Source organism: Pristiophorus japonicus, chromosome 14 (assembly GCF_044704955.1).
Source record: "Pristiophorus japonicus isolate sPriJap1 chromosome 14, sPriJap1.hap1, whole genome shotgun sequence".
In the NCBI taxonomy this organism is placed as follows: domain Eukaryota; kingdom Metazoa; phylum Chordata; class Chondrichthyes; family Pristiophoridae; genus Pristiophorus; species Pristiophorus japonicus.
The window spans coordinates 119,110,165-119,128,673 of record NC_091990.1 but is presented as its reverse complement, the minus strand read 5'-3'; the positions used below and the strand labels follow the sequence as shown (position 1 = coordinate 119,128,673).

The following is an 18,509-nucleotide window of genomic DNA, read 5'->3' as shown; positions in this document are numbered from 1 at the left end:
ATAACGTGATTCCAGTCTCACACCAACGTGGGTGACTCTTCCCTCTGAAGTGCTTTAACAAGCCACTCAGTTGTATCAACATAAGAAATAGGAGCAGGAGTAGGCCATTTGGCCCTTGGAGCCTGCTCCGTTATTCAATATCATGGCTGATCTTTGACCTCAACTCCACTTTCCTGCACAATCCCCATATCCCTCGATTCCCTCAATATCTAAAAAATTATTGATCTCTGTCTTGAACATTCTCAATGACTGAGCCTCCACAGCCCTTTGAGGTAGAGAATTCCAAAGATTCACCACCCTCCGAGTGAAGAAATTTCTCCTCATCTCAGTCCTAAATGGCTGCCCCCTTATTCTGAGACTGTGTCCCCTGGTTCTAGACTCCCTAGCCAGAGGAAACATCCTCCCTGCATCTACCCTGTCAAACCTTGTAAGAATTTTGTATGTTTCAATGAGATCACCTCTCATTCTGCTAGACTAAGAATATAGGCTTAGTCTACTCAATCTCTCCTCGTAGGACAATCCCCTCATCCCAGGAATCACTCAGGGGAATATTTGTTGTACTCCCTCCATGGCAAGTATATCCTTCCTTAGGGGTCTCATCAGGGCCTATATAATTGCTGTAAGACGTCTTTACTCATACTCAAATCCTCAACATACCATTTGCTCTCTCAATTGCTTGCTGTACCTGCATGTTAACTTTCAGTGATTCGTGTACAAGATCACCAAGGTCCCTCTGAACACCAACATTTCCCAATCTTTCACCATTTAAAAAGTACTTGTTTTTCTATTTTTCCTACCAAAGTAGATAACTTCACAACTCTCGACATTATATTCCATTTGCCACGTTCTTGCCCACTCACTTAGCCTGTCTATATCCCCTTGAAGCCTCTTTGCATGCTCCTCACAACTTACATTCCCACCTAACTTTGCATCATCAGTAATTTTGGATATACAGTATTACATTTTGTGCCCTCGCAAACATTTGGTCCCCTTCCCAATTCAAATCACTGTATGCAGTTCAAGGCGACCCACCGCCAGCTTCTCAGGGCAACTAGGGATGGCAATGTCAACCTTGCCAGCGTCATCCACATTCCAAGCATGAATTTTTAAAAATTAAAATTGGTTATGGAGATAAATGGACAGCACTGGAACAGCATAAATCTTCTTTTGCCAGCACAGAAAAATAAACGTGGTTTCCCAACACTAACATCCCCCCTTAATTCCGTGTAACCATGGAAAATAAAACCCCAATTCAGACCCAGGCTTTTTTCCCCAAAGGGCCCTATTACACATTGATTTCCCAACTGAACAGTAATAAATTCGGAGTTTGTTTTTTACAGTCCAAGATTACCAACTTGACAAATCTGGTATAGAAACTTTGAGAAAGCAGTAAAATAAAATATACCATATTTATCCTATATTCCCCACTCCTGATAAAAGGTAATATACTACTGCATACAACAATTAAATTTTATCCCATCACAAACCATGCAACTAAGATGTTGTCAGATGTGCAAGGCAACGTTACAGTAGGGAAAACTGATGCCTTAAATTATAATCAAATTAATGTTATATTTATGATAGTTATCTGTATTAAGTACTTTGGTATTCAGCTTAGGTTAGATTGATACTAAATTCATCTAAAAAATGTTTACAATTCAGTTCCCCAATGGGCTTATACAATTTTGCAGATGCTTTGCATCTAATAATTTAGGTGAGTGAACTTTTTTGCTTGAGATCTGACCCGTGGGGTTGGGGGGGGGGGGGGGGCGGAGGGCGGAGGGGAGAAAGGTGAAATGAAAGGACCGTAACTCTTTCATGAGCTTACCCCCATGCCAACTAACTATATTTGAAAACACAGCAAATGTTTGTATGTCCCTGCAAATCACGACTTAGATAAGATTCTAGTCAATCATCCTAGTCTGGTGTAATAATACCATCACCTTAGGTTAAAAATAGTATGCATCGTAAGGAAAGGTAGCTTGTGCTGTTCTGGAATGCAGCTTTGAATAATAAACTGATCAACTATGTGTCAAAAATTTTCATTAAAAATCAGTTTTCAAAATAATCAGTATTTGGCAAAAACATAACCAGCATTCAATCTTTAAAAAAAAACTCTTTCAAACTTAGTGCAGCTAAGATAAACAAATGTTTGAAAGGGGATTAAAAAAATGTTTCTTATGTGCTGGAGGCAATGGAATAGGCATACTTGGCAATACTTACAATCAGATTTTAATAAAGTGTAATGAGGGGGGTGGGGGGGGCGTAAATGGGTGAAATTTTCACAGCCACACCGTTGATGAAACAGCAATAGAATTGAGTAAAACATAATTGTGAATGTATGAAATTTTCAAATGTTGCAAGAGACCCAGTAGTGCAGATTATAGATGCTGTCTTTCCAAACTTGGGTTATAAGAACATAAGAATTAGGAACAGGAGTAGGCCATCTAGCCCCTCGAGCCTGCTCCGCCATTCAACAAGATCATGGCTGATCTGGCCGTGGACTCAGCTCCACTTACCCGCCCGCTCCCTATAACCCTTAATTCCCTTGGCTAGAGTGCTTTATTTTTATTGAGAAACTATGAACAAGGCTCATACTACACGACATGACCAAGTTTCAGAGTAAAAGATGAGGTAAATGACAAAGTGATAATAAGGTGACAAAAGACTTGCATTTTAAAAGTCTGAATCTCGTAGCCGGAAAGAACTGCAAAGTTTTGAACTCCTAGGAAAGAATGAGTTAAGAGTAGGAGGATGTACCACATCTCAATCTCATCAAAGTAGGGATGTTGGGAAGAGGAAGAGTAACTAGACCAGCATATTTGGAGCTCTGAAGGAATTCGAGGAAAGCTTAAAGAACTATTGACATAACGTAATAAAAACATAACAATTAGATGTAGGAGTAGGCCATATGGCCCCTCGAGCCTGTTCCGCCATTCAATAAGATCATGGTGATCGATGGGAGCAGGTCGGGGAGTGGAAGAAGCAGCGTGGCGGCCTGGCCCAGCAGGCTTAGCGGCCCCCGGGCATCATCGGAGCAGGCCGGGAAGCAGAAGGAACAGCGTGGCAACATACTACTCCAGGGAGCAGCATGTGCTGCAGCAGGAGAGCAACGGCAGTGAAGAGGGACGTCACCAAGATCCAGGTCGCTGATTGATGCGTGGGCAGGTAATGCAGGAGTGGCGAGGTTGGAGCGAACGAGCGGTGAGAGATTGTAGAGGGATGTGATTGGGGCCCAGAAGAGGAGAGGGCCCAGGGGCAGCACGGGCCAGCCCACACTGCGATATGTGTGCCCACTAGGTCCCGTGCAGCTCCGTGGTCTCCAGTCGTCTTGGTTAATCCTGGCCACTGGACTAAGAGCTAGCTCTGGCAAGCCCCTGTGGTGGCTGGTGTGCAATGGCTACCACACGTTAAAAAAATCCACACACGGGCATCTTCCACTCTTCAAGATTTAGTTCGGGACCTGGAATTTTAGGTCCTTCATTGAAACACCTGTGAACTTTTTGACGTGGAAACAAGTCATCCTAGATTCGAGGGACTGCCTATGATGATGATGGTGATCTGCAATCTCAACTCCACTTTCCCACCCGATTCCCATAATCCTTAGATTCCCTTAGATTTCAAAAATCTAGCGCTCTCAACCTTCAATATATTCAGCGACTCAGCATTCACGGTCCTCTGGGGTAGAGCATTCCAAAGATTCACAACCTTCTGAGTGAAGAAATTTCTCATCTCAGTCCTAAATGGCTAACCCCTTATCCAGAGACTGTGACCTCTAGTTCTAGACTCTCCAGCCAGAGGGAACATCCTCTCAGCGTCTACCCGGTGATGCCCTCAGAATCTTGTGTGTTTCAATGGGATAGAGACTATTGGCCCATTCTACTCCACCTTTCCTCATCCCAGGAAGCAATCTAGTGAACCTTTGTCCCTCTAAGGCAAGTACATCCTTCCTCAGACAAATTTGCTACAATTCTTTGAGGATGCAATGAACAGGGTGGATAAAGGGGAACCAGAGGATGTAGGGTATTTAGACTTCCAGAAGGCATTTGGCAAGATGCCACATAAAAGGTTATTGCACAAAATAAAAAATCACGGGGTTGGGGGTAATATATTAGCATGGATAGAGAATTAGTTAACAAACAGAAAACAGAGAGTAGGGTTAAATGGTTCATTCTCGGGTTGGCAATCAGTAACCAGTGCGGTGCCGCAGGGATCAGTGCCGGGACCCCAAATATTTACAATCTATATTAACGACTCGGAGGATTCCCAGATGTGGTAGGATTATTCAAGTTATCAACAGAAGTGGCCTTCGTACAGAGTTAAGAATTTATGAGGAAAAGAGGAGCTTTCTTGAAAACAACTTTGGCAAAGGCGATGTATCGCACAAGAGTAAACTGTTGGTGGTAGCAATTCAATGCAAGAATTAAAATCATGCAAGCAGAAAATGGATACCAATATTTAAATAACCCGTGACAACATCTCATTCATGCCAGAATGTATGCAGAGGTTTTGCAGGCCAGTTGAACTCCAACACTACTCTAAGGTTCCTGATTTTAATTCAAATTCCAGGAGACTGGCATCCATGAGCTAACTGTCAAGATTTACACAACTAAATCCGGATCCTTTATCCTGGCGACAGACTCAGACACGAAAAAAATGGGTCTATAAGGCAGCGATCAGGATAACAGAAATGTGTACAGCAATGTAAAAACTAGAACACAGTTCATTCTAGCTGATCTGGAAAACTAAATCAATATAAAAAAGCTTTTAATCATAATCTAGTGGATTTGCATTATTTGTGATCCTCTAGTTTATTCGTTTCATTCCCAACTTGCTGTCTTCTTTCATTCGGGAGTAAATGGAAGGTTAGATTATAAACTTCGCCACAACCACGATCAATGTCACTGCATCACTTGACAGGTGTGCTTCGAAGGACATGGCAGATTTCACCCAACAGTTTTTCCTCCATGAGACAGAATGCAGTGATGTATAGTAAAGTGTTTGTCCCTCTTGTGATCTGGATACGAGGCAGCTAAACTTGAGAGCGAGCTTAGCGAATTCTGAACTGGTCTCCAGAATTGAGGTATAAGATTCTGCAGTTAGAATTAATGTGCTGCCAACATATCTTCTACTTTGAAACTTGCAGGTAAAGGAAAAACAGGATTTATTTTTACGAGTTCCCAATATCCCAACTTGAGGAATTTAGTGAATATCCGAGACACTTAAACAAATGTACAACTTGTGGGTCAGGCGTGGCTCAGTCTCACCCGAGTCAGAAGGCTGTGGATTCAAGTCCCACTCCAGAGACCCGAGCATAAAATCTAGAATGACCATCCAGTGCGACACTGTTGATGGATGAGACATTAAACTGAGGTCCTGTCTGCCCAGTCTGGTAGGTGCAAAGAATCCCGTTGTACTATTTCTAAGAAGAACGGGGGAGTTCTCCTGGCTAATATTTAGCCATCAACCAACATCATTAGAATAGATTATCTGGTCATTATCACGTTGCTGTTTGTGGGATTTTGTTGTGCACAAATTGGCTGCCACGTTTTCTTCATTACAACCAGTCTGGTGTTTCCTGGTTGAGTGACCAAGCGTCTCTTCGCTGGCACTGGTTATGGTGGCCTAGAGGGCAGACCAAGCGCTGTGCGCACTCTGCGTCAAGGGTCGCCAGGTTAGCAGTGAAGCACTGGCTGTATAGGGCTCTCTTAGCTTTGTCTTTGAGTGCCCCGGCATTGATTTTTTTAGCGGCACTGTTTCTGTTGCCGTCGTCGCTTTGGGGCTCATCATCATCATCATCAGAGGTGATTCCTCAGAATCGCTTCCATCGAGTCCTTAGGTGGCTGAACAGTCCAATACGAGAACCACAGAGCCTGCCACAGTTGGGACAGACAGTTGTTAAGGGCAAGGGAGGGTAGGACATGTTTTTTCCGCTGCCTGCGCTTGTTTTGTGCATGCACTCGGCGAGGAGATTCGAGGTGCTCAGCGCCCTCCCAGATGCGCTTCCTCCATTTAGGGCGGTCTTTGGTCAGGGACTCCCAGGTGTCGGTGGGAATGTTGCACTTTATCAGGGAGGCTTCGAGGGCAGCCGTGTAACATTTCCTCTGTCCACCTTTGGCTCGTTGCCATGAAGGAGTTCTGAGTAGAGCGCTTGCTTTGGAAGTCTAGTGTCTGGTATGCAGAAAATGTGGCCTGCCCAGCAGAGCTAATCAAGTGTGGTCAGTGCTTCAATGCTGGGGATGTTGGCGCATCTGTCCTCCCAGGGAATTTGTAGGATTTTACGGAGGCATCGTTGGTGGCATTTCTCCAGCGACTTGGTGTCTACTGTACATGGTCCATGTCTCTGAGCCATACAGGAGGATGGGTATTACTACAGCCCTGTAGACCATGAGCTTGGTGGTAGATTTGAGGGCCTGGTCTTCGAACACACTTTTCCTCAGGCAGCCGAAGGCTGTGCTGGCGCACTGAAGGCGGTGTTGATTCTCCTGTTCCGGAGATATGGGAAATGGTCCACGTTGTCTAGGGCCGCGCCGTGGATCTTGATGACTGGGGGGGGGGGGCAGTACTTTACAGCGAGGACAGGCTGGTGGAGGACCTTTGACTTATGGATGTTTAGCGTAAGGCCCATGATTTCGAATGCCTCAGTAAATACGTTGACTATGTCCTGGAGATTTGCCTCTGAATGTACGCAGAAGCAGGCGTCGTCCACATTCAGTAGCTCGACGACGGAGGTTGGGGTGGTCTTGGATCTGGCCTGGAGACGGCGAAGGTTGAACAGCTTCCCACTGGTTCTGTGGTTTAGTTCCACTCCAGCGGGGAGCTTGTTGGCTGTGAGGTGGAGCATGGCAGTGAGGAAGATTGAGAAGAGGGTTGGGGTGATGACGCAGCCCTGTTTGACCCCGGTCTGGACGTGGATTGGGTCTGCAATGGAACCGTTGGTAAGGATCACGGCCTGCATGTCATTGTGGAGCAGGCGCGGGATGTTGACGAACTTTTGGGGACATCCGAACCACGGAGGAGGGCACTCCATAGACCCTCGCGGTTTACATATTGATGTTGATGACGGAACGGATTAGACAGTGGTCTGTCCAGCAGTTGTCAGCTCCTGTCATGGCGCGGGTGATGAGCACATCCTTGCGATCCCTTGCTCGAACGATGACGTAGTCAAGCAGGTGCCAATACTTGGAGCAAGAGTGTTGCCACAATGCCTGGCAGAACAAGGTGTTGGAGATGACAAGGTCGTGTTCTAGACATTTTGTCTGGAGCAGGGTACCACTGGAGTTGCTTTTCCCTACCTCCTCTCTGCCAATCATGCCTCTCCAGAGGTCTGTGTCCTTACCGATTCTGGCGTTGAAGTCGCTGAGGAAGATCAGTTTGTCATCCGAGGGGACATAGAAAATAGGTGCAGGAGAAGGTCATTCGGCCCTTCGAGCCTGCACCACCATTCAATATGATCATGGCTGCTCATGCAACTTCAGTACCCCATTCCTGCTTTCACTCCATATCCCTTGATCCCTTTAGCCCTAAGGGCCACATCCAACTCCCTTTTGAATATATCTAACAAACTGGCCTCAACAGCTTTCTGTGGTAGAGAATTCCACAGGTTCACAACTCTGAGTGAAGAAGTTTCTCCTCATCTCGGCCCTAAGTGGCTTGCCCCTTATCCTTAGACTGTGACCCCTGGTTCTAGACTTCCCCAACATCGGGAACATTCTTCCTGCGTCTAACCTATCCAATCCCATCAGAATTTTATATGTTTCTATGAGATCCCGTCTCATTCTTCTAAATTCCAGTGAATATAAGCCCAGTCTTTCTTCATATGTCAATCCTGCCATCCCAGGAATCAGTCTGGTGAACCTTCGCTGCACTCCTTCAATAGCAAGAATGTCCTTCCTCAGATTAGGAGGCCAAAACTGTACACAATATTCAAGGTGTGGCCTCAGCAAGGGCCTGTACAACTGCAGTCCTATACTCAAGTCCTCTCACTATGAAGGCCAACATGCCATTTGCCTTCTTCACCGCCTGCTGTACCTGCATGCCAACTTTCAATGACTGATGTACTATGACACCCAGGTCTCGTTGCACCTCCCCTTTTCCTAATCAGTCACCATTCAGATAATAGTCTGCCTTCCTGTTTTTGCCCCCGAAGTGGATAACCTCATATTTATCTACATTATACTGCATCTGCCATGCATTTGCCCACTCACCTAACCTGTCTAAGTCACTCTGCAGCCTCTTAGCATCCTCCTCACAACTCACACTGCCACCCAGCTTAGTGTCATCTGCAAACTTAGAAATATTACATTCAAATCCTTTGTCTAAATCATGAATGTATATTGTAAATAGCTGTGGTCCCAGCACTGAACCTTGCGGTACCTCACTAGTCACTGCCTGCCATTCTGAAAAGGACCCGTTTATCCCGACTCTCTGCTTCCTGTCTGCCAACCAGTTCTCTATCCACATCAATACATTACCCCCAATACCATTTGCTTTAATTTTGCACACTAATCTCGTGTGTGGGACCTTGTCAAAAGCCTTTTGAAAGCCCAAATACACTTCGTTCTCTCTTGTCGACTCTACTACTTACATCCTCAAAAAATTCTAGAAGATTTGTCAAGCATGATTTCCCTTTCATAAATCCATGCTGACTTGGACCGATCCTGTCATTGCTTTCCAAATGCGCTGCTATTACATCTCTAATAATTGATTCCAACATTTTCCCCACTACCGGTGTCAGGCTAACCGGTCCATAATTGCCTGTTTTCTCCCTCCCTGCTTTTTAAAAAAATAACCCCATACCACCAAAGCAACAAACCCAAACTGACTCCTCATCCTCTGATAGCGATTCGGATCCCCAGTTCACAAGCAATATAGCCGAAAGGACCAGATCTCACACTCGAAAGGGCAGAACTATATCTCGATATCACAGACAGTCCCGTAAATCTTCTCGTCAATCTACCAGTCCAAGTTGTGAAAGACATAGCAAACACCCCCGCCGATCGAGACGCAGAACTGTCAAGCAGTCAGACAGCTCCGAAACATCCTCCGACCTAGGAATGATTTCCAAGATCCCAAAGTCCCGACACCAATTCCCTGTCAGATCAATGCCAAACCCTGATGCACAACAAGCTGCAGACCACCCACTATAGACAAATGGAAAGGGCAGTTAGATATTATTGGCAGGAAAAGAAAGGGGAGGGGGGAGGTGCGCCCCCAACCCGGGTCAAGACTGAATACGTGACTAGAAAGGAAGAGCCATCTCGGGAGGAAGGATCAATAGAACCGCAGTGTTGCATACAGGATTGGATGGATGGGCAAGGATACGGTTATACTAAACAACCAAACGGCCCGAGCCCTAATAAACCTCCCTATTGTCCCCGGCATGGTATGGGAAGAGGCCGGGACTGGGTAAGAGGAATTGACTGTTTTAATTGTGGGCAGGAAGGACATTGGAATAAAAATTGCCCCTACCGTCAGCATGGAAAAGGAAGAGGAGGAAGGCAAGGGGGAAGAGGAGGATCTTACACTAACTTCTCCCAGAACATCCCCTTTGGTCAATTGACCCCCGATTGACTACGCAGCTTGATTGTGCAGGGATCCTCCTCGGACGACGAACCAATGATATTGTTAAAAATTCTGAATGAGTGGCAACCCTTTTTGATAGATACGGGAGCCTTCATGTCTTCTGTACAATCAAAGCTTAAACTCCTGCCTCTACTGAAACACAGGAACTTTCAGGATTCCTGGGACAAATCTCGACATTCCCAGTGTCAGAACCGGTTAAAATGGGTTACCAGGAAGAATCGGTGGAACATCGAGTTGTTATCACAACCAATCTGGACTGTAACTTGATGGCTAGAGACCTCCTCTGCAAATTCCAGTTGCATTTGGAGTGTGGAGATGATGGGATTATTGTAAAACAGGGAACCCTTAAGCGGCAGTATTATACCACTAGAACCCCTCAGTGGTGGTCTCTGGACCTGCCGCAGGCACCCTATCACGTGACCCTAGCATACGATCCCAGTGGAAAGAATCAGAACCTGCAGAACTTTTATCAGGATCACGAAGGGGAAGTGAAGGAAATTCTATTAAGGGCTAGAGTGACTGGACCGGAAGGGAAGGCAGATTTTGTGGAAATGGACAGCCCCCAACGGTGGCACCACATATTACTCGTGAAATATTACCTCCCCACCACGCTAAAGATTTGGGAGTTATGATGCACCAGGCTATTCCACGGGGACCCCGAGAAGGTCTTAACGACTCTGCAGCATCATACTGGCTCTGACATACCTGACTATGTGGATCCTCATGTGTGGGCAGAGGACCCCTCCCAAGTGGGTTATCACAGGCAATACCGAGTATCCACAGAGCTTTGGAGGTTAGCCGAGTCGAACCAATTTGCCAGTTTCCAGTCCCTAGCACGGCTAAACAAATGCAACAGCGTTTGGGGATGATCAATTACTGCAGATCCTGGATCCCTAATGTTGCCCTGATGACTAAGCACCTCACCCCGTATACAAATAGAAACCGTAGACGTCCAAGCCTTTAAGGAACTAAAGACAGCCCTGCTGCAAGCTCCGGCTTTGGGCCGGCCCTTTCAACTGTATTGTACAATTCTGAAAGGCTGTGCTACCGTTGTCTTAACACATCTCACGCCATAGCTGCCCTCCTGGGCCAACTGCAGACTCAACACCTTACCATGGCCAGGCAAAGCAGATATGAGATCTACTTACTAAACAATCCTAAGCTGACCTTTCGGCACTGTACTGCAATTAATCCGGCCTGTTTTCTTACTGAGCCACCCCAAGATTAGGAAGAACCCAGTCATGATTGTTTATCTTTAATTTAAGAGGCCACATCAGTCAGGGAAGATTTTGTTGATGTACCAATTGAAGATCCAGACTGTATTATGTATGTTGATGGAATTAATCCAGAAGGTACAAGAATCTCAGGATACGCCATAGTAAACCAGGAGAATCAGGTCTTGGAATCTGCCGCTTTTGAAACTGCCTATTCTGCTCAACAAGCTGAACTATTCGTCCTCACCCGAGCCTGTATCTTGGCCAAAGATCTCAAGTCAATATCTATACCGACTCTAGGTATGCCTTTGGGGTGGCCCATGATTTCGGACAATTATGGAAAAATAGGGGATTCCTAACCTCACAGGGGAATGAGATATCCCATAAACAGCTAGTATCTGATTTGTTGCAAGCCCTCATGTTCCCCAAACGCATTGCCATTGTCAAATGTACTGCCCACACTACCGGAAATTCTCTGGCCGATATAGGGAATCGTTGTGCTGACCAAGAGGCCAAACAAGCCTCTCGTGACCAACAGATGGTAGTGCCCAAAATTATGAGTCAGACTAAAAATCCTGCGAAGGATAAGTTAGCCTCGGAAAAACCAATGCCAACCATCCAAGGTGTTATAAAAGCACAGGAGGACGCTCCTGAAAAAGATAAACTGTTGTGGAAATATTATGCATGTACTTATGACAATGTTTCTAAACTCTGGACCACTCCCGCGGAACAGACTTGCATGTCTGACAAGTTGGCTCTATGGGTTATTGAATGTATGCATTTTGCTACTCATTGTGGAGCAAGGACCGCGAGTGACACACTTTTGGCTACTTGGTGGCACCCTAGACTCCAGGCGCTCACCCAGAACATCAGTCGTCGTTGCCTGGTTTGCCAGCAACATAATCCAGGGAAGGGAGTCCCCTGTGATTGGGGTAAAACGCCCCTACCCGAAGGTCCCTTTGAGACATTTCAGTTGGACTACATTGAGTTGCAAAAAGTTCAGTGTTACAAATATGTGTTAGTAATAGTAGATGTGTTTAGCAGATGGATTGAAGCCTACCCTACCCTGGACAATAAGGCTCAAACTGTTGTTAAGGTGTTAATGAGGGAAATTGTTCCTAGATCTCAGCTCGACTGATGACCACCTATGTTCTTTCTCTGACTCAGGCTCTGCGACTAGCTCACAACCAGGTTCAAGATGCTCACCTCGACCTCCCAGTTTTACCCGAATTGTCCCTCGTGGCACCAGGGAAGTATGGATTCGGAAGGGATTAGAGCCACAATGGGAGGGGCCTTTTCAGGTGTTACTCACTACCCCCACTGCAGCCAAGGTTGAGGGGGAACGTGCCTGGGTTCACCTGCACCACTGCAAGCTCACCACCCCCTAACGAACCTATTTTGCTGGTTATTCTAATTCCTGTTTCTGTTCCAGACTTCCTCTTCTCCATAGCTGAACAAGGCCGTTGGCATCCTAATTGGAACGTGGACCAGTTTGAACTTTTACCACTAGTGATAGACAGCCAGCTACAACGACGGTGACCTGAGAAGAGAGACGGGAAAACTGAACTCTTTTAATCAGCAAAATAATTGGACTATTTATCTGAATCCTGAGCCATAAGATGAAACTGTCTGTATGCCACAGTCTGTATAATAGTGTTGATATATGACAGTTTCGGCGCATGGGAGGGAAGACAGAGACGAGAGCTACATGTCTTATGTTTATGCGCAAAATGGGAACTTTTCTAGATGTTGGGTGTGTTCACATTCCCTATACATTTTACTCCTAGAATGATCCTAAGTGTTATCATGGAATGATAAAAGGGGGGAATGTGAATGTTTAAAAAATGTATAGAGACATTGAAGTTGAGAACGTGGGAATTGTATAGGGACAGTATAAGCTAACAAACAATTCATGGAGGAATAGCCATAACATCTCAGACTCAAGACTGCGAAATGTTACAACACTAACACATATTGAAACAAAACCCACAGCTTGCAGAAAAACCTCAAGGTCTTTGTTTAAAATCGGACCATGCTTGGGTCGGCTTATGAGTGGACAAAGGGAAGGAGGGATCAAAAGAGATGGGCTGAGCTGGGATGTCACTCTAGCCCTATCTTGTTATCTTTTGCCGAAAATGTATAACCATCGTGCCTTGACAATGTAAGGTCACTTATCCGTAGGGAGTGTGTACGCTCTATCGAGAGAGTATATCTTCTGTCTGATAGGTCTTGCCGGCCGGTAAAATAAAGACTGCTTTGTTCAAAGCACAAGAGGTATTCGACTCAGTAATTTTACTGAACCAGATTGAGAGAAAAGAATCTACATTAGCTACCCTTCAATCCATAAGAACTGATCCAGAGTCGATAGAATGTTTGAAAATGACCAATGCATCCACTATTTCTAGGGTCACTTCCTTAAGTACTCTGGGATGTAGACTATCAGGCCCTGGGGATTTATCGCCCTGGAGATTTATCAGGACGAGGGACAGGGATTGTTCGAGGCTTCATCTGTTGCGTCGAGTGTTGGGGCGCTCGCACTGATAACTGTGGCGCACTGGTTCCAGGATAGGGTGAGCCGGAGAGTCATGAGATGTTCGTTAATCCCGCAGGGAGAAACTCTGAGGCGGTCGACCAGCTCGTTCTTGATGGCGAAACCAACTCCATGGAGGCGGCGTTCTTCCTCTGGTTTGCTTTTTCAGAAGGTGGTGTAACCTCCAGCTTGTTCTTTGAGCTGGCCTTCCTCTGCCCGCCAGGTCTCACTTAGGGCGGCGATGTCGACATCGAAGCTTCTAAGTTCTTCGGCAACGATGGCGATGTGGCGTTCCAGTCTGTCGCTGTTGGAGTTGTCCATGAGGGTTCTGACATTCCAGGTCCCGAATTTTATTTTGAAGGGTGGAAGATGCCTGTGCACAAGTTCTTTTAACGTGGGGTGGCCGTTGCACACCGGCTTAGCAGAGCAAGGTCTTGGTCCAGTGGCATGGAGGTCCAAGACAACTGGAGACCAGGCATTGCTGTATGAGCCTAGTTGCCTACAGCGGGATGCGAACTGCAAGCTTGGCGCTGAGCAGCGCCCTTCAGTGAGGTGGTGAGAAAACCAAGCACTAGTTGAGAGCAGGCATTGGGATGTGAGAGGTCCACTTTGTGGAAGGAGATGTTCAACAGGTCAGAGTGACCACAGCCATGGTACACACCACGTGCTCCACGACGACATGCAAGTAATGATCCTGACCAACGGATCCACCACAGACCCAATCCACATCTGGGCCGGGGTCAAGCAGGGCTGCGTTATCGCGCCAACCTTCTTCTCGATCATCCTCGCTGCAATGATCCACCTCACGCTCAACAAACTCCCCACTGGAGTGGAACTAAATTATAGAACCAGTGGGAACCTGTTCAACCTTCATCGCCTCCAGGCTAGATCCATGACCATCCAATCCTCTGTCGTTAAAACTACAGTACGCGGATGACGCTTGCGTCTGCGCACATTCAGAGGCTGAATTCCAAGCCGCCGTCAACATCTTCACTGGGCGTACGAAAGCACGGGCCTTACACTAAACATCCGTAAGAAAAAGGCCCTCCACCAACCTGACCCCGCCACACAGCACTGCCCCCCAGTCATCAAAATCCACGACTGGCCTTGGACAACGTGGACCACTTTCCATATCTCGGGAGCCTATTATCAGCGAGGGCAGACATAGCCGAGGAGGTTCAAAACCGCCTCCAGTGCGCCAGCGCAGTCATTGGAGGAGTGTGTTCAAAGATCAGGCCCTCAAAACTGGCACCAAGCTTATGGTCTACAGGGCTGTAGTAACACCCACCCTCCTGTATGGCTCAGAGACATGGACCATATACAGTAGACACCTCAAATCGCTGGAGAAATACCACCAATGATGTCTCCGCAAGATCCTGCAAATCCTCTGGGAGGATAGACGCATCAACGTCAGTGTTTTCGATCAGGCCATTTCCAGCATCGAAGCACTGACCACACTCGACCAGCTCCATTGGGCGGGCCACATTGATCGCATGCCCAAAGCAAATGTTCTACTCAGAACTCCTGCACGGCAAGCGAGCCTCAGGTGGGCAGAGGAAACGTTTTAAGGACACCCTCAAAAGCCTCCTTGATAAAGTGCAACATCCCCACCCACACCCGGGAGTCCCTGGCCAAAGACTGCCCTAAGTGGAGGAAGAGCATCCGGGAGGACGCTGAGCACCTCGAATTCGTCGCCGAGAGCATGCAGAAAACAATCGTAGGCAGCGGAAGAAGCATGCGGCAAACCAGACTCCCCACCCACCCTTTCCTCCAACGACTGTCTATCCCACCTGTGACAGAAACTAATTTGGACTGTTCAGTCACCCGAGAACTCACTTTTAGAGTGGAAGCAACTCTTCCTCGATTTTGAGGCACTACCTATGATGACAACAATGACTGAACTTCAAAAATACTTCACCGGCTGTAAAACACTTTGGGACATCCGAGGTTGTGAAAAGCGCAAAATAAATGCACGTCTCTTCTTTTTTTTAAACTACAAAGCTCCTTGTTTACATTGAAAACTTGGCATCCAGTTAATTTGCTGATACCACAGTAATCCCTCAGATTTTTGGTTTATTTCACAAAAATGACCAAATAGTTTAAGCAACTAAAATATGGATGAAGCAGCCTTAAAAATAACTAAGTAGCAGAATGCAATCAATTAAAGCCATATACCTTGGAAATTAGCACTGTGGCAATCCGACATAAATTTACCATGGTAACCTGTCAATTTAATATAAACTAGTGTGATGTCAGACAATGTGTGTGCTTTAGATTCAGAGAATAGTAAGTACAGCACAGAAGGATGCCATCAAGTCTGTACCAGGCAACTCTTTCGAAGAGCAATCCAGTTAGTCCTACTCTTTCTCCATGTTTATTTTCTCCTTCAAGTATTTATCTAATGAAAGCTACTATTGACTCTGTGTCCACCACCCTATCAAACAGTGCAATCTAAATCCTAACCACTCGTTGCATAAAAAGGTTTTTTCCCCCATGCCGCCTCTGGTTCTTTTGCAAATCACCGTAAATCTGTGCCCTCTGGTTACCGACCGTTCAGCCATTGGAAACTGTTTTTCTTTATTTATTCTATCTAGACTTTAAACTTAAAAGTTAAACGTGCTGCATTACAGTGCATTTTTTTTGTTGTTGCGTTTTAATAAAGAAAGTTTGAAGCGCTTGACGGGAACTCTTACAAGTCCCGGCAAAAAGAACTCGTGTGGTTGTTGCAGACCACGCCTCCTCTTGTAAACTCTTGAAATGTTCTCCAGAGACAATTTAATCAGATACCGAACCCTGAATCCGCATTAAATCACGAACACGCTCTTAGAAACAGTTTGGCTTTGCTTTTATTGAGTTTAAAAAAGGGGGAGGGAGGGCAAAAGATAGTGTGAAGGGGCTGGGGAAGAGAGAGAAAAAAAGAAACTATTTTCCAAAAGGCTGGTCGACAGGGCCTAAAATCTGAGCCCAACGCAAGAGGCGCTTTGCAACTCACCCAGCCCCCTTTTCCCAACCCTTCTGCACAGGTTTAGTAAACTCCATCAGAAGGGAAAATAATACATTTTTAAAAAATTCTCCCGGGGGAAAAGAAGAAATTACGGGACTTTAAAAATGTAATCCAGGGACAAGCGGATTTGAGGGATGCAGCGGCCGCGAGCCTCGGACTTGCTCATCGAGGCGGCCTTCCCCTCTCTCTGGACACCGACAGGTTGGAGGATCTTCTCCTCCTGTGCGGTCTTGCAGCAGGCCTCGAAGCCCCCCGCCCCGCTTGATCTATCTTTACACACACCGTTACAATGAGAAGGGTGGGGGTGGGCCTCAGATTCATCCACGGTCTCTCGGCAAAGCCAACCCTCCCCCCTTAAAACCACATATACACACACAGCCAACAACAATCCCACACACAGCACAGCCCGCACTTCTTACCTGGACTTGCCACCGCCGCCCGCCCGCTCGTACGGCCACGCTTGCCCGGCGGGCACCAGCGGGTCGGTGAAGTTGGGCGCCGGGGGGTAATTCCTGTCCATGATCCGAGTGCTGGCTGGCTGGACTGGTTGAGGAGGGCCCAGTCCGTCACATGCCTGGCGCGAGCGGACGGACGGCCGTTCAAAGAAGCCGCGGCCCTGGGCGCGAGCGAGCTGTGGCCGTTGGAAGAAAGCTGCAGCCCCCTGGGCGCAAGCGTCGTCCGTTGAAGAGAAGAGCTGCGGCTCGCTAGAGAGAGGCGGATGTGTTCGAAATCCAAACGGCCTCACATTTTCTGATTTTTTTTTCTCTCTGCCCCTACAACGTTGGTTGTTTTTTTTTTCTCTCTTCTGCTCCCAGGATGCACCTTCCTTCCTTCCTTCTTCCTTCCTTCTGCTCAAGACCCGCAGCAAGAGTTGGCGTCAGGGAAAAGCCGTGAGCGTGAGGAATTGGGGAGGGGACAAGTCCTCTGGATGACTGGTTGGGTATTGCTTGCATTGTCCAGGCCCCTAGTACTGGGGCTAGTTTGCTAATGCTTTTGATTGCTCAGTCTTACAATACTAGAGCTTGCTCATGCTTGATTCCCGAGTACCATAATACCAGGGCTTGCTAATGCTTGCTTTCCTCGTACCACAGTGCAGGACTGGCTAATGCTTGATTGCTCAGAACCACAATACTTGTGCTTGCTCATGCTTGATTTCCTAGTCCGACAATACAGGGCTTGCTCATGCTTGATTTCCTAATACCACAGTACTAGATCTTGCTAATGTTTGATTTCTTAGTACCACAGTACCAGATCTCCTAATTCTACGGTACCAGAACTTGCTAATGCTTGACTACCAAATCGACCTGAAACGTTAACTATTTATATCTCCACAGATGCTGCCTGACATGCTGAGTATTTCCAGCATTTTCTATTTGTATTTCACAATATAGGGCTTGTTAATGCTTGATGGGCTCGTCCCAAAATTATCATCATCTTATTAGGCAGTCCCTCGGAGTCGAGGATGATTTACATCCACACTAAAAATGAGTTCTCATGTGACTGATGAGTCCGATGCAGGACCTACAGTCTTTGTCACAAGTGGGGCAGACGATGGTTGAAGGAACGGGTGAGTGAGGTGCCGGCGTTGCCGTGCGCTCCTTCCGCTGTTTACCCTGGCTTCAGCTTGCTCTCGGCGTAGAGACTGTTTGGGGCCTTCCCGGATGCTTTTTCTCCACTTTGTGCAGTCTTGGGCCAGGAATTCCCAGGTGTCGGTGGGGATGTTGCACTTTTTCAAGGAGGCTTTGAGAGTGTCCTTGAAGCGCTTCCTCTGCCCACCTGGGGCTCACTTGCTGTGTCGGAGCTCCGAGTAGAGTGCCTGTTTTGGGAGTCTTGTATCGGGCATGCGGACGACGGAGCTGATCGAGCGTGGTCAGTGCTTCAATGCTGGGATGTTGGCCTGAGCGAGAACGCTGACGTTGATGCGCCTATCCTGCCAATGGATTTGCAGAATCTTGCGGAGGCAGCGTTCCATAATACCAGGGCTTACTAATGCTTGATTTCCTAGTCCCACCGTACGAGGGCTTGCTCATGCTTGATTGCTCAGAGCACAATACTGGGGTTTCTAATGCTTGATTGTAGCAGAATAGAATTTTGAGTTATATAAAAGGAACGCAAAAATATTTTATAAATATATAAATAGTAGAAGGATGGGCTAATTCAGGACCAAAAAGGAGAT

General features: G+C 46.7%; 1 protein-coding gene across 1 annotated transcript in view; it reads right to left on the bottom strand.

Annotated features, from left to right (window-relative positions):
- qser1 (glutamine and serine rich 1) overlaps nt 1-17,285 on the bottom strand; it is a 199,044-nt gene extending 181,759 nt beyond the window's left edge. The window contains exon 1 of the mRNA XM_070899553.1: nt 16,753-17,285. Coding sequence (XP_070755654.1) covers nt 16,753-16,853 — 101 coding nt within the window. The 5' untranslated portion in view covers nt 16,854-17,285. The remainder of the gene's footprint in view (nt 1-16,752) is intronic.
- Between the last annotated feature and the right edge of the window lie 1,224 nt (nt 17,286-18,509).